Consider the following 17,082-nt stretch of genomic DNA (forward strand, 5'->3'; position numbering starts at 1 on the left):
GCATCAACTTATGTTGTGCACATAGCATGGTTATGTAGGGTTATTTCAAGCTGTGTGTGTGTGGTGTGTGTGTGTGTGTGTGTGTGTCACAGGTCTATCATGATCTGGGGTCTCCCCGATGGAGAGAATCACGAGATTGAACATCACTCAACTTTCGAGAGTTTTCCTTGCTAACATTATCAACATTTCCCTTTTACTGTGGCAAGTGTGATCGCATCAAAGCAAAACGAACTGTGCAAGACATTTTGCTGTAGGCAGAACGCATTGGAGTAGGATTCTATTGCATTGACAGGCACGACCCCTACACAGACCGGTGCGGCATAACCAATCAGAGCTGCAGTAGGCCTATATGCAAATAGACCATTTGCCATATATGGATCTGTGCCATTTTCGTTGAACTGGACTGTGTTTACAGCATGAGCGGTCGTGAGTAGATGAACTGGACTGTGTTTATAGCATGAGCGGTCGTGAGTAGATGAACTGGACTGTGTTTATAGCATGAGCGGTCGTGAGTAGATGAACTGGACTGTGTTTACAGCATGAGCGGTCGTGAGTAGATGAACTGGACTGTGTTTACAGCATGAGCGGTCGTGAGTAGATGAACTGGACTGTGTTTACAGCATGACCGGTCGTGAGTAGATGAACTGGACTGTGTTTACAGCATGAGCGGTCGTGAGTAGATGAACTGGACTGTGTTTACAGCATGACCGGTCGTGAGTAGATGAACTGGACTGTGTTTATAGCATGAGCGGTCGTGAGTAGATGAACTGGACTGTGTTTATAGCATGAGCGGTCGTGAGTAGATGAACTGGACTGTGTTTACAGCATGAGCGGTCGTGAGTAGATGAACTGGACTGTGTTTACAGCATGAGCGGTCGTGAGTAGATGAACTGGACTCTGTTTACAGCATGAGCGGTCGTGAGTAGATGAACTGGACTGTGTTTACAGCATGAGCGGTCGTGAGTAGATGAACTGGACTGTGTTTACAGCATGAGCGGTCGTGAGTAGATGAACTGGACTGTGTTTACAGCATGAGCGGTCGTGAGTAGATGAACTGGACTGTGTTTACAGCATGAGCGGTCGTGAGTAGATGAACTGGACTGTGTTTACAGCATGAGCGGTCGTGAGTAGATGAACTGGACTGTGTTTACAGCATGAGCGGTCGTGAGTAGATGAACTGGACTGTGTTTACAGCATGAGCGGTCGTGAGTAGATGAACTGGACTGTGTTTACAGCATGAGCGGTCGTGAGTAGATGAACTGGACTGTGTTTACAGCATGAGCGGTCGTGAGTAGATGAACTGGACTGTGTTTACAGCATGAGCGGTCGTGAGTAGATGAACTGGACTGTGTTTACAGCATGAGCGGTCGTGAGTAGATGAACTGGACTGTGTTTACAGCATGAGCAGTCGTGAGTAGATGAACTGGACTGTGTTTACGGCATGAGCGGTCGTGAGTAGATGAACTGGACTGTGTTTACAGCATGAGCGGTCGTGAGTAGATGAACTGGACTGTGTTTACAGCATGAGCGGTCGTGAGTAGATGAACTGGACTGTGTTTACGGCATGAGCGGTCGTGAGTAGATGAACTGGACTGTGTTTACAGCATGAGCGGTCGTGAGTAGATGAACTGGACTGTGTTTACAGCATGAGCGGTCGTGAGTAGATGAACTGGACTGTGTTTACAGCATGAGCGGTCGTGAGTAGATGAACTGGACTGTGTTTACAGCATGAGCGGTCGTGAGTAGATGAACTGGACTGTGTTTACAGCATGAGCGGTCGTGAGCAGATGAACTGGACTGTGTTTACAGCATGAGCGGTCGTGAGTAGATGAACTGGACTGTGTTCACAGCATGAGCGGTCGTGAGTAGATGAACTGGACTGTGTTTACAGCATGAGCGGTCGTGAGTAGATGAACTGGACTGTGTTTACAGCATGAGCGGTCGTGAGTAGATGAACTGGACTGTGTTTACAGCATGAGCGGTCGTGAGTAGATGAACTGGACTGTGTTCACGGCATGAGCGGTCGTGAGTAGATGAACTGGACTGTGTTCACGGCATGAGCGGTCGTGAGTAGATGAACTGGACTGTGTTCACGGCATGAGCGGTCGTGAGTAGATGAACTGGACTGTGTTTACGGCATGAGCGGTCGTGAGTAGATGAACTGGACTGTGTTTACGGCATGAGCGGTCGTGAGTAGATGAACTGGACTGTGTTCACGGCATGAGCGGTCGTGAGTAGATGAACTGGACTGTGTTTACGGCATGAGCGGTCGTGAGTAGATGCGCTTGTTTTGAGATCATAGTGAGACCTGCATGTACAGTAGCCACATGTGCACATTTAGTTGATATCCTTTGCTAGTTAGTGAGTCATTAGCCCAGTTATAGATCATCTGTAGTCAGCAACAGGTGAGGGGTTGCTTCCTACAAGAGCACAAAATGTATACATTTCTAGACATCTTTGAAAACCCAGTCAGGTAAAGATTATTTTATTTTTTTTGTCTTAAAGGGGCAGTGTTGTATTAGACAAGCGTGAATAAGCTAAGTAGCCAATAGGCAGAGGGTAGTATAATTGGTCTGATTCTCTGTTATAATCGTTTGGGAATAATAATGCATTTTATTTTGTAAAGTGGTTTGCTGTATCAAACACCATGTTCAGTCACCTCCTTGTCTGAAGGACAAGTGGATGAACAGGTTCATGTCAAGCCCTGCATGATTTTTACAAAGTCTCATAGAATGTTGAACACCACACATTGGCTGTTACTGTAGAATGAATGACAGAACAGCTATTTCCATGTTAAAATATTATGGGATGCATTTTCTCCATTGTTGTTGATGGTAGACCCCTCAGATAGGCCTACATTATGATCAAATAGCCACAGCAGCCTACTTGACCACTGTTAAAACTTAAAGCAGGTAGAGCCTTAGTGTTCACAGTAAAACTAACTTAAAGCAGGTACAGCCTTAGTGTTCACAGTTAAACTGTAACTTAAAGCAGGTACAGCCTTAGTGTTCACAGTAAAACTGTAACTTTAAAGCAGGTACAGCCTTAGTGTTCACAGTTAAACTGTAACTTAAAGCAGGTACAGCCTCAGTGTTCACAGTAAAACTGTAACTTTAAAGCAGGTACAGCCTTAGTGTTCACAGTTAAACTGTAACTTAAAGCAGGTACAGCCTTAGTGTTCACAGTAAAACTGTAACTTTAAAGCAGGTACAGCCTCAGTGTTCACAGTTAAACTGTAACTGAAAGCAGGTAGAGCCTCAGTGTTCACAGTAAAACTGTAACTTTAAAGCAGGTACAGCCTCAGTGTTCACAGTTAAACTGTAACTGAAAGCAGGTAGAGCCTCAGTGTTCACAGTAAAACTGTAACTTTAAAGCAGGTACAGCCTTAGTGTTCACAGTTAAACTGTAACTTAAAGCAGGTACAGCCTTAGTGTTCACAGTAAAACTGTAACTTAAAGCAGGTACAGCCTCAGTGTTCACAGTTAAACTGTAACTGAAAGCGGAGTTTACCTAAAGAACGGACGGGCGGGGCTAGAGGCGGGGCTAGAGGCGGGGCTAACACATTACACAAAGACCTTTTAGGGATACACACATCTATATTTGTCTTAAAATATTGTTTAATTTCCTTTTGTAAAGTAATAACGTTTTTTAAAATTATTATTACATTTGTGAAAATGAAATTTGGCCAAAATAATAAATAAATAAATAATTATAATCCAGTACATCTCTTCATAGTGGTTCCAAGCAATACATCTCTCCATAATAGGGCCAATTCTTCATAAATATGATCAATTATAAATCTACTGATTTCTTGCAAAAATACTTTACATGAGTATAATCAACAGGGGTAATGGAAGGTGAGCTCTGAGGGTCTACTCATGACTCAACAGGGGTAATGGAAGGTGAGTTCTGAGGGTCTAGTCATGAGTCAACAGGGGTAATGGAAGGTGAGTTCTGAGGGTCTAGTCATGAGTCAACAGGGGTAATGAAAGGTGAGTTCTGAGGGTCTAGTCATGACTCAACAGGGGTAATGGAAGGTGAGTTCTGAGGGTCTAGTCATGAGTCAACAGGGGTAATGGAAGGTGAGTTCTGAGGGTCTAGTCATGAGTCAACAGGGGTAATGGAAAGTGAGTTCTGAGGGTCTAGTCATGAGTCAACAGGGGTAATGGAAGGTGAGTTCTGAGGGTCTAGTCATGACTCAACAGGGGTAATGGAAGGTGAGTTCTGAGGGTCTACTCATTACTCAACAGGGGTAATGGAAGGTGAGTTCTGAGGGTCTAGTCATGAGTCAACAGGGGTAATGGAAAGTGAGTTCTGAGGGTCTAGTCATGAGTCAACAGGGGTAATGGAAGGTGAGTTCTGAGGGTCTTTACACAATCCTGAATAATGAAGCAACACCTGAGGTAATGGCATCTAAAATGATTGGAGCATTTTTATTTGTTACAGGCTGGAGAGTGATAATCATTCCTCATAATTAAGTGAAAGACCCTCTGCATTTACAAGTTGGCTCACCAATATGATAATATTTAGGAACCAATATTGTAAAAATACATGAAAAGAAATATATACAGTAATGCTTATTTTCTAAAAGTGTGTGCTGTCTCTTTAAGACCCATGACATCATTCTGACATCATTCTTACAGTTTGAGGCCAGCTAGAACAACTATGATCTTGACTGGGAGAGACGTGAGGCTGGGGAGATTTAAGTGAAGGAAGATTGTTTTTGGTGACAAATCGGCTTTTAAAATCAGCAATATTTTGTGTTTATAGTATGCATATTACAAACAAAGTACCCTACTAGGGTAGTGAATTGATGTTAGCTTCAGCTGTTAGCTAGCAAGGAAAGTTAGCATAAAAAGCCAGGGAGCTACCTGTTTCTTCCTGCATTGTAACGTGTTCTATCCTGTAATGAACATTGTTTTGCGAACAGTAATGAAAATTTGTCAACATTTCTACATTCCGTGTTGCATTATTCAAGTGTGTTAACTTCTGTACAGCCTAACATGATACAGTACAGACTAGAGTCAGTATGAGAGAGGAGATAACATGATACAGTCCAGACTCCCAGTGGTTCCTCAGGACAGACTAGAGTCAGTATGAGAGAGGAGATAACATGATACAGCCCAGACTCCCAGTGGTTCCTCGGGACAGACTAGAGCCAGTGTGAGAGAGGAGATAACATGATACAGTCCAGACTCCCAGACTCCCAGTGGTTCCTCGGGACAGACTAGTGCTAGCCGTGAGTGAAGTGGAGCGGGCGTAGTGCTCTCGGTCTGTAATGGGACATCTGCGGCGCTGATAGACAGACTTGATCCTCTGTCGATAGACGACGTTTGTCAGAAGTACTGAATGTCACAAAACATCTTACACACGTAGACACACAAACATAAAACACGCTGCGATGCACTGCCTCTTGACTCACATCTACACAACACACACACTGACCAAGATAACAACACTCTGACCAAGATAACAACACTCTGTCCTGTAGATACACACTGACCAAGATAACAACACTCTGTGATTGTTAGAAATACACTCTACTGTAGACCCTCTCCTTCCCTTGTTTGCTCTCGTTCTCTCGCTCTCTCTCACTCTCTCGTGCTCTCTCGCTCTCGTGCTCTCTCGCTGTCGTGCTCTCTCGCTCTCGTGCTCTCTCTCTCGTTCTCTCTCTCGTTCTCTCTCTCGTTCTCTCTCTCGTTCCCGCTCTCTCGTTCCCTCTCTCGTTCCCTCTCTCATGCTCTCTCTCTCGTTCCCTCTCTCGTGCTCTCTCGTGCTCTCTCTCTCTCGTTCCCTCTCTCTCATTCTCTCTCGTGCTCTCTCGTGCCCTCTCTCGTTCCTTCTCTCGTTCCTTCTCTCGTTCCCTCTCTCGTTCCATCTCGTGCTCTCTCGTTCCCTCTCTCGTGCTCTCTCGTTCCCTCTCTCGTGCTCTCTCGTTCCCTCTCTCGTGCTCTCTCGTTCCCTCTCTCGTGCTCTCTCGTTCCCTCTCTCGTGCTCGCTCGTTCCCACTCTCGTGCTCGCTCGTTCCCACTCTCGTGCTCGCTCGTACCCTCTCTCGTGCTCTCTCGTTCCCTCTCTCGTGCTTTCTCGTTCCCTCTCTCGTGCTCTCTCGTTCCCTCTCTCGTGCTCTCTCGTTCCCTCTCTCGTGCTCGCTCGTTCCCACTCTCGTGCTCGCTCGTTCCCACTCTCGTGCTCGCTCGTTCCCACTCTCGTGCTCGCTCGTTCCCTCTCTCGTGCTCTCGTTCCCTCTCTCGTGCTCTCTCGTTCCCTCTCTCGTGCTCTCTCGTTCCCTCTCTCGTGCTCTCTCGTTCCCTCTCTCGTTCCCTCTCTCGTTCCCTCTCTCGTTCCCTCTCTCGTTCCCTCTCTCGTGCTCTCTCGTTCCCTCTCTCGTGCTCTCTCGTTCCCTCTCTCGTGCTCTCTCGTTCCCTCTCTCGTGCTCTCTCGTTCCCTCTCTCGTTCCCTCTCTCGTTCCCTCTCTCGTGCTCTCTCGTTCCCACTCTCGTTCCCTCTCTCGTTCCCTCTCTCGTGTTCCCTCTCTCGTTCCCTCTCTCGTTCCCTCTCGTTCCCTCTCTCGTGCTCTCTCGTTCCCTCTCTCGTGCTCTCTCGTTCCCTCTCTCGTGCTCTCGTTCCCTCTCTCGTGCTCTCGCTGCCTCTGTTGCTCTGTCCTGTGCCTCTTTCTCTCTTGATGCCACCCCCCCCCCCCCCCAGCTCTCTTGGTAACCCCCCTCCCTCCAGCTCTCTTTTTCTGACTTACTGACTGACTGGTAGCACATGTTGTGTGGAACATTCTTTGTGTCGGCTTACCTCACTCTCACCCCAGCTTCTGTGTGTGTGTGTGTGTGTGTCGCCTCTCTGTCAGGCTCTGCCACTCTGATTAAATCCCTTATATCTACTTAGCTCTAACACACACACACACACACACACACGGTTCCCCTCCTTCCTTTACCCTAGCTAAATGCATTTTCTCTGTGTGTGTGTGTGTGTGTGTGTGTGTGTGTGTGTTAGGATAAAGGACAGAGAGAGAGAAGTGTGGCTACATCTCTGTGTATTTGAGCGTCAGCAATGTGCTTGCCTTGGCCTGCGTGTTTGTCAATGCGCCTGTGTGCTGTGTGTGGCCTGTAGGCAGGTGCAGTGACAGCTGGCTTGGGCAGCCCTAACCGAGGGGGAGGATGAGGGGGGGAGAGGGAGAACCGAGGGGGAGGATGAGGGGAGAGAGAGAACCGAGGGGGAGGATGAGGGGGGAGAGAGAAGCGAGGGGGAGGATGCGGGGGGAGAGAGAGAACCGAGGGGGAGGATGCGGGGGGATAGAGAGAACCGAGGGGGAGGATGAGGGGGAGAGAGAGAGAACCAAGGGGGAGGATGAGGGGGAGAGAGAGAAGCGAGGGGGAGGATGAGGGGGGGGAGAGAACCGAGGGGGAGGATGAAGGGGAGAAAGAGAATTGAGGGGGAGGATGAGGAGGGAGAGAGAGAACCGAGGGGGAGAGAGAGAAAAGGAGTGAGAGACATGACGGATTATAGATAGAAAGAGAAAACACTCGAAAACGAGAATTATTTTGGAACTTTTGAGTGTAATTTGTGAGTTTACTGTTCATTTGTATTGTTTATTTCACTTTTGTTAATTTATTTAACTTGCTTTATCAATGTAAACACATGTTTCCCAAGCCAATAAAGCCCTTATTGAATTGAGAGAGAGAAGATCATGGGAGAAAGGATCTGCTCCTGTGATTGGCTGTTGGAGGAAAAAGTCATGGAAACGTATTTATATCCTGAGGGGAGAGAGATTGAGGAGAGGGAGCGAGATGAGGGGGGGAGAGATGGGGGGAGATGGGGGAGAGAGAGATGGGGGGTAGAGAGGAGAGGGAGAGAAATTGGGCGGGGAGGGGAGGGAGAGAGATGAGATTGGGGGGGGAGGAGAGGGAGAGAGATGGGGGGGGGGGAGAGAGAGGGGCGGGGAGGAGAGGGAGAGAGAGAGATGGGGGAGATGAGGGGGAGATGGGGAGGAGAGGGAGAGAGAGAGAGAAACAGAGGTGGGAGAGACAGAGAGATGGGGAAAAGGGAGAGAAGGACAGAGAGCGAAACAATGGAGGAGAGAGAGAGATGGGGGGGAAAGAGGGAACAACAGAGAGAAACAGATGGGGAAGAGGGAAAAGAGAGGGAGATGGGAGAGACAAAAAGAGATGTGGGGAAAAGAGGGAGAAGGTCAGAGGAGAGAGAATCAAACAGAGGGAGACATAGTCATTAGAAATCTGAGATGGAGGATAAAAATAGAAAAGAGGTCAGAGAGAGGAGACCAATTAAGCGTAGAAAATAGTCACGTATTCTAGAACACATGGGTTGAGAAATAGTAATGTATTCTAGAACACATATGGGTTGAGAAATAGTCATGTATTCTAGAACACATATGGGTTAAGAAATAGTCATGTATTCTAGAACACATATGGGTTGATGAAATAGTCATGTATTCTAGAATACATATGGGTTGAGAAATAGTCATGTATTCTAGAACACATATGGGTTGATGAAATAGTAATGTATTCTAGAACACATATGGGTTGATGAAATAGTCATGTATTCTAGAACACATATGGGTTGAGAAATAGTCATGTATTCTAGAACACATATGGGTTGAGAAATAGTCATGTATTCTAGAATACATATGGGTTGAGAAATAGTCATGTATTCTAGAATACATATGGGTTGATGAAATAGTCATGTATTCTAGAATACATATGGGTTGATGAAATAGTCATGTATTCTAGAACACATATGGGTTGATGAAATAGTCATGTATTCTAGAACACATATGGGTTGATGAAATAGTCATGTATTCTAGAATACATATGGGTTGAGAAATAGTCATGTATTCTAGAACACATATGGGTTGATGAAATAGTCATGTATTCTAGAACACATATGGGTTAAGAAATAGTCATGTATTCTAGAACACATATGGGTTGATGAAATAGTCATGTATTCTAGAACACATATGGGTTGAGAAATAGTCATGTATTCTAGAACACATATGGGTTGATGAAATAGTCATGTATTCTAGAACACATATGGGTTGATGAAATAGTCATGTATTCTAGAACACATATGGGTTGAGAAATAGTCATGTATTCTAGAACACATAGGGGTTGCGTCTAGATGTCGACCGATTTAATCGGCAGGGTGGATTTCAAGTTTTCATAACCATCGGTAATCGGCAAATTTTGGACGCCGATTACGTTGCATTCCACGAGGAGACTGCGTGGCGGGGTGACCCGAACCCGGATGACGCTGGGCACATGGTGCGCCGCCCTATGGGGCTCCCAATCACGGCCGGTTGTGATACAGCCTGGATCCTTGGTGGAAACCTGCTCCGGAGCGCTGAGGACATCAGACTGGGGCGAAGGTTCACCTTCCAACAGGACAACGACCCTAAGCACACAGACAAGACAGGAGTGGCTTCGGGACAAGTCTCTGAATGTCCTTGAGTGGCCCAGCCAGACCCCGGACTTGAACCTGATCTAACATCTCTGGAGAGACCTGAAAATAGCTGTGCAGCGACGCTCCCTATTCAACCTGACAGAGCTTGAGAGGATCTGCAGAGAAGAATGGGATAAACTCCCCAAATACAGGTGTGCCAAGCTTGTACCGTCATACTCAAGAAGTCTCAAGGCTATAATCGCTGCCAAAGGTGCTTCAACAAAGTACTGAGTAAAGGGTCTGAATACTTACGTAAATGCGATCTTTCCAGGTTTTTTTTATAAAAAAAATTGAAAAATTCTAAAAACATGTTTTTACTTTGTCATTATGGAGTATTGTGATGTCATGATTGGGTAGTGTGATGTCATTATGGAGTATTGTGATGTCATTATGGGGTATTGTGATGTCATTATGGGGTATTGTGATGTTGTTATGGGGTATTGTGATGTCATTATGGGGTAGTGTGATGTCATTATGGAGTATTGTGATGCCATTATGGGGTATTGTGATGTCATGATTGGGTAGTGTGATGTCATTATGGAGTATTGTGGTGTCATTATGGGGTATTGTGATGTCATGATTGGGTAGTGTGATGTCATTATGGAGTATTGTGGTGTCATTATGGGGTATTGTGATGTTGTTATGGGGTATTGTGATGTCATTATGGAGTATTGTGGTGTCATTATGGGGTAGTGTGATGTCATTATGGAGTATTGTGATGCCATTATGGAGTATTGTGATGCCATTATGGAGTATTGTGATGCCATTATGGAGTATTGTGATGCCATTATGGAGTATTGTGATGCCATTATGGAGTATTGTGATGCCATTATGGAGTATTGTGATGTCATTATGGAGTATTGTGGTGTCATTATGGAGTATTGTGATGTCATTATGGAGTATTGTGATGTCATTATGGAGTATTGTGGTGTCATTATGGAGTATTGTGGTGTCATTATGGAGTATTGTGATGTCATTATGGAGTATTGTGGTGTCATTATGGAGTATTGTGGTGTCATTATGGAGTATTGTGGTGTCATTATGGAGTATTGTGATGCCATTATGGAGTATTGTGATGTCATTATGGAGTATTGTGGTGTCATTATGGAGTATTGTGATGTCATTATGGAGTATTGTGGTGTCATTATGGAGTATTGTGATGTCATTATGGGGTATTGTGATGTCAGTATGGAGTATTGTGATGCCATTATGGAGTATTGTGATGCCATTATGGAGTATTGTGATGTCATTATGGAGTATTGTGACGCCATTATGGAGTATTGTGATGCCATTATGGAGTATTGTGATGCCATTATGGAGTATTGTGATGTCAGTATGGAGTATTGTGATGCCATTATGGAGTATTGTGATGCCATTATGGAGTATTGTGATGCCATTATGGAGTATTGTGATGTCAGTATGGAGTATTGTGATGCCATTATGGAGTATTGTGATGCCATTATGGAGTATTGTGATGCCATTATGGAGTATTGTGATGTCAGTATGGAGTATTGTGATGCCATTATGGAGTATTGTGATGCCATTATGGAGTATTGTGATGCCATTATGGAGTATTGTGATGTCAGTATGGAGTATTGTGATGCCATTATGGAGTATTGTGATGCCATTATGGAGTATTGTGATGCCATTATGGAGTATTGTGATGCCATTATGGAGTATTGTGATGTCAGTATGGAGTATTGTGATGCCATTATGGAGTATTGTGATGTCAGTATGGAGTATTGTGATGCCATTATGGAGTATTGTGATGCCATTATGGAGTATTGTGATGTCAGTATGGAGTATTGTGATGTCATTATGGAGTATTGTGTGTCAGTATGGAGTATTGTGATGTCATTATGGAGTATTGTGATGTCATTATGGAGTATTGTGTATCAGTATGGAGTATTGTGATGTCATTATGGAGTATTGTGTGTGTATATTTGATGAGTAATAAAAACAATTGAAGCATTTTTTTTTAAAGGCGTAACAAAATGTGTGGGGGAAAAGTCCAGGGTTCAGAATAATTTCTGAATATTATGCATCGTAGATGTTGTTCCTCATCCCTCCCTCCCTCTTTTTCCTTGAATGACAGGAGGAGGCTATACCAGAGTTGGAGATAGATGTGGATGAGCTGCTGGACATGCCTAGCGATGATGACAGAGGAGCCAGAGTTAAAGATCTCCTGGTAGACTGTTACAAACCAACTGAGGTACGTCAGTCCCACGGCCAGAGGTCCGCAATGGAAATACATGTTTACATGTCTTATCCTGAATCATTTTAAAAACATTGTATTCGTGGTTGAATTGTGGTTTTTATTTGTTTGGGAACCATACCAAGCACACCAACATAGAAATATGAAAACTAGAACACACCCCCCCCTAGTCACGCCCTGACCTACAATACAATAGAGAACCAAGGGCTCTCCGTGGTCAGGGCGTGACAACTAACACCTATCCAATTAATTGATCAGGGCTCACCTGGTGTCCCAGGTCTGAATTCGTCCCTCAATAGAGGGAGAGGATGAAAAACCATCAGTGTTTCGGCCCTCCAGGACAGACAGTGAACAGCCTTGTTTTAGGTCTATGTGAGGTACATAAGGGGCTTGCTGTTGTTTCCAGACGGTCCTCCGTCGGTCTTTGAGTCCACCATTTTGAGAAGCCATTTTGTCTATTGTCGTGGCAGAAACAGAATTCTTTAGGTAACATTTATAAATAAGATGTTTTATTCATTTTATTGCATGCTATATGTATGTTTTGACTTTGTACTAATGGTGTGTTTTGTCCCTCTTCTCTCCCACTAGGATGTTGTTTCTAACGGTGTGTTTTGTCCCTGTAGGTGGTTGTTTCTAATGGTGTGTTTTGTCCCTCTTCTCTCCCACTAGGATGTTGTTTCTGATGGTGTGTTTTGTCCCTCTTCTCTCCCACTAGGATGTTGTTTCTGATGGTGTGTTTTGTCCCTCTTCTCTCCCACTAGGATGTTGTTTCTAATGGTGTGTTTTGTCCCTCTTCTCTCCCACTAGGATGTTGTTTCTGATGGTGTGTTTTGTCCCTCTTCTCTCCCACTAGGATGTTGTTTCTAATGGTGTGTTTTGTCCCTCTTCTCTCCCACTAGGATGTTGTTTCTAATGGTGTGTTTTGTCCCTCTTCTCTCCCACTAGGATGTTGTTTCTGATGGTGTGTTTTGTCCCTCTTCTCTCCCACTAGGATGTTGTTTCTAATGGTGTGTTTTGTCCCTGTAGGTGGTTGTTTCTAATGGTGTGTTTTGTCCCTCTTCTCTCCCTGTAGGACTTTGTGTCTGGTCTGCTGGATAAAATACGTGGCATGCAGAAACTCACCACCCCCCAGAAGAAATAACCTCAACCCTGAGTCACCTCACCCCCTGCCTCCTCCCGCCTCCCTCCCTCACTCCAACCTCACCCCAAGAAACAGGAGCTTGGCTTCCTCAGAGATAGAGGAGTAAGATAGGTGATTGAAGCAGCCAATCAGATCCAAGCAGGGTGTATGATGTCATATCCTGTGATTTTTATTTTATTTTAATGCTTTATTTAGTTTACATTTATTTCAATATTTTTATTTTTGTTGTATTGTTGTTAAATAATCAAACGATCGGTCATATTTCTCATGTTAATGAGTGAATATAGCATACTATAATGTAGTTGTAAACCAAGCCCAGGATATATTCTGAGTTTTAGTAGCCAAGCCCAGGATATATTCTGAGTTTTAGTAGCCAAGCCCAGGATATATTCTGAGTTTTAGTAGCCAAGCCCAGGATATATTCTGAGTTTTAGTAGCCAAGCCCAGGATATATTCTGAGTTTTAGTAGCCAAGGAGGGGAGGGAGGGAGGGGGGCACTGGGTAGTGGAAAATGTGTCTGAATGTGTTCATCCAAATATCCACACACACACACACACACACACACTCAGGGAACAGCAGAAACACAGACCACAGCTGCTGTTCCTTCACACGCTCACACAGATGTGAACACTGGTACACACACAAACACACACTGGCGCTCTCTCGTCAACACACACACGGGAAAGAGGTGGAGGGGGGGGGGTATAATCATTGAGAGAGAGATAAATGGAGAAAAAGAGAGAGAATCAGAGGTCTTACTCTTCCTGGCTTGGCTGCCTCACAAGGCCTTATTGTTGCCAATCATGCAGCTCTCTCACTCACCCCATGTTTCTCTTTTGCCCCTCCTTCCTCTGACTCCTTCCTCTGACTCCTTCCTCTGTCTCCTTCCTCTGTCTCCTTCCTCTGACTCCTTCCTCTGACTCCTTCCTCTGTCTCCTTCCTCTGTCTCCTTCCTCTGTCTCCTTCCTCTGTCTCCTTCCTCTGATTCCTTCCTCTGTCTCCTTCCTCTGTCTCCTTCCTCTGACTCCTTTCTCTGACTCCTTTCTCTGACTCCTTCCTCTGACTCCTTCCTCTGTCTCCTTCCTCTGTCTCCTTCCTCTGTCTCCTTCCTCTGTCTCCTTCCTCTGTCTCCTTCCTCTGTCTCCTTCCTCTGATTCCTTCCTCTGATTCCTTCCTCTGTCTCCTTCCTCTGACTCCTTCCTCTGTCTCCTTCCTCTGTCTCCTTCCTCTGACTCCTTCCCTTTCTACTTTCAGCAATCTACAGATGACTCCATCCCACCCTCCATCTCTCTCTCCTTCCCTCTCCCTCCCATCCCTCCCTCCTTCCCTCTCCCTCCCTCTGTCCTTCCCACCCTCCATCCCTCTCTCCCTCCTTCCCACCCTCTCTCCCTCTTTCCCACCCACCCTCCATCCCTTCTTCCCTTCCATCCCTCTCCCTCCTTCCCTTCATCCAGCTCCCTCCTTCCATCTCACTCTCCTTCCCACCCTCTCTCCCTCCTTCCTTCCCTCCATCCCTCTCTCCCTCCTTCCTTCCCTCCATCCCTCTCTCCCTCCTTCCATCTCACTCTCCTTCCCACCCTCTATCCCTCCTTCCCACCCTCCTTCCCTTCCATCCCTCTCTCCCTCCTTCCCACCCTCCATCCCTCTCTCCCTCCTTCCCACCCTCCATCCCTCTCCCTCCTTCCCTTCATCCAGCTCTCTCCTTCCATCCCTCCATCTCTTGTTTAATAACTGACGTTGCCTTAGGTCTATATTGAAGTTACAAACCAAATAAAAGGAGACGTCCATTTTTAACAACAATTTTTAAAAAATATTTTAAAAAAACACAACAAAATGTTTTTCTCTTTGACTCATCCTCTTTTTTTTAAAGGATGATTCTGTGGTTGTTTAGGAAAAAGGTAATCTAGAGGTCATCTACACCTCTTTACGTTGTTTAGATGTGAATATCTATTCTAGGTCAATTATTACTGTGTGTACTATTATGATACCTGGGTCTCATCCCAAATGGAGCCCTATTCCTTATATAGTGCACTACTTTAGACCAGAGCTGGCACCCTATTCCCTATATAGTGCACTACTTTAGACCAGGGCTGGCACCCTATTCCCTATATAGTGCACTACTTTAGACCAGGGCTGGCACCCTATTCCCTATATAGTGCACTACTTTAGACCAGGGCTTGCGCCCTATTCCCTATATAGTGCACTACTATAGCGATAGACTAGCCTCCTATCCAGGGGGTGTGCTTGTACATCAAGCTGCCTTCCGCAACAGAAACAGGGGCTAGGACGAGTTACTATGGTTACTTACCTATGGGTTGTCAGGGCTCGGACATGGTTACTTACCTATGGGTTGTTACTTACAGTTCTAACCTAGGGACATGGTTACTTTCCTATGGGTTGTTACTTACAGTACTAACCTAGGGGCATGGTTACTTTCCTATGGGTTGTTACTTACAGTGCTAACCTAGGGGCTGTGGTCTAAAGTAGTGCCCTATATAGGGAATAGGGTGCCAGCCCTGGTCTAAAGTAGTGCCCTATATAGGGAATAGGGCGCCAGCCCTGGTCTAAAGTAGCGCCCTATATAGGGATTTGGCGCTCTGGTCTATAGTAGTGCCCAATATAGGGAATAGGGTGCCAGCCCTGGTCCAAAGTAGTGCCCAATGTAGGGAATAGGGTGCCAGCCCTGGTCTAAAGTAGTGCCCTATATAGGGATAAGGGCTCTGGTCTATAGTAGTGCACTATATAGAGAATAGGGTGCCTGGTCTATAGTAGTGTGTATATAGGGAATAGGGCTCTGGTCTAAAGTAGTGCCCTATATAGGGAATAGGGCCCTGGTCTAAAGTAGTGCACTATATAGGGAATAGGGCCCTGGTCTAAAGTAGTGCACTATATAGGGAATAGGGCCCTGGTCTAAAGTAGTGCACTATATAGGGAATAGGGCCCTGGTCTAAAGTAGTGCCCTATATAGGGAATAGGGCCCTGGTCTAAAGTAGTGCCCTATATAGAGAATAGGGTGCCTGGTCTATAGTAGTGTGTATATAGGGAATAGGGCTCTGGTCTAAAGTAGTGCCCTATATAGAGAATAGGGTGCCTGGTCTATAGTAGTGCCCAATATAGGAAATAGGGTGCCAGCCCTGGTCTAAAGTAGTGCCCAATGTAGGGAATAGGGTGCCATTTGAGAAGGGGCCCCTGATAGACTGTTGTTGGGTGTCAGATATTTGTTTTTTTTACTGTGTGACAACTTTGAATATTGAAACGCCGTTTATAAAGTGTTTTAATAAGAAAGAAACTGAAGAAACTGAAGAACAGAAATGTATCGACGGGGGTTTTGTTGTTTTACCACAATGCTGTTACACTTTTATGCAACTTTAATAAAAAAATACATGTTAATAATATATGTGTGTGTGTTCATGTGTAACAACACAGCATGACTCTGGAAATGGGTCTAACAACACCTGCAGGTTGTTTGTCGGAGGGGGGGGGGGGTGGTGTTTAAAAAAAATGATTCTCAAGTAGCTAGTTTTTTTTTTTTTTTTTTCCGGGACAAAGTCCACTGCAAATGCCAATAGAATATAATGGGCCTACAGTGGCATCTTCCTCTTCAGCTTGGCATCTTCCTCCGGATCTCATCATCGTCGTCGGAGGCCTGTAGTCCACGCCTAACAATAAGTCCATCTCACATTTATAAGGTACTGTACACTGAACCAAACATGTAAAAGTGTTGGTCCCATGTTTCATGAACTGAAATAGAAAATCACAAAAAAGCTTATTTCTCTCAAATTTTGTCCACAAATTTGTTTACATCCTCCATATTTCTCTCTCCTTTCGTCAAGATAATCCATCCACTTGACAGGTGTTGGTAAACAGCTTCTTGCTGGCGTCAATAAAAGTCTAAAATGTGCAAATGTTGTCACAACACAATACCACAGATGACTCCAGTTTTGAGGGAGAGTGTAATTGAATGTTCATTTCTCTACCATAAGCCGCCTCCAATGTCGTCTCAGAGAATTTGTCAGTACGTCCATAACCGTAGACCACGTGTAACCACGCCAACCCAGGACCTCCACGTCTGGCTTCTTCACCTGAGGGATCATCTGAGACCAGCTGATGAAACTGAGGTTTTGCACATCCAAAGAATTTCTGCACAAACTGTCAGAATCCGTCGCAGGGAAGCTTATCTGCGTGCTCGTCGTCCTCGCCAGGGTTTTGACCATTCCATTTACTCAATTCCAGACATTATTATGAGTCATCCTCCCCT

General features: G+C 45.1%; 1 protein-coding gene across 1 annotated transcript in view; it reads left to right on the plus strand.

Annotated features, from left to right (window-relative positions):
* LOC110510419 (protein phosphatase 1 regulatory subunit 14B) overlaps window positions 1-13,298 on the plus strand; it is a 36,589-nt gene extending 23,291 nt beyond the window's left edge. The window contains exons 2-3 of the mRNA XM_036987247.2: window positions 11,564-11,680; window positions 12,756-13,298. Of these exons, the coding sequence (XP_036843142.1) occupies window positions 11,564-11,680; window positions 12,756-12,824 (186 nt within the window). The 3' untranslated portion in view covers window positions 12,825-13,298. The remainder of the gene's footprint in view (window positions 1-11,563; window positions 11,681-12,755) is intronic.
* Window positions 13,299-17,082: the final 3,784 nt, after the last annotated feature.

This window comes from Oncorhynchus mykiss, chromosome 9 (assembly GCF_057628025.1).
Source record: "Oncorhynchus mykiss isolate SJ-2025 chromosome 9, ASM5762802v1, whole genome shotgun sequence".
Classification (NCBI taxonomy): domain Eukaryota; kingdom Metazoa; phylum Chordata; class Actinopteri; order Salmoniformes; family Salmonidae; genus Oncorhynchus; species Oncorhynchus mykiss.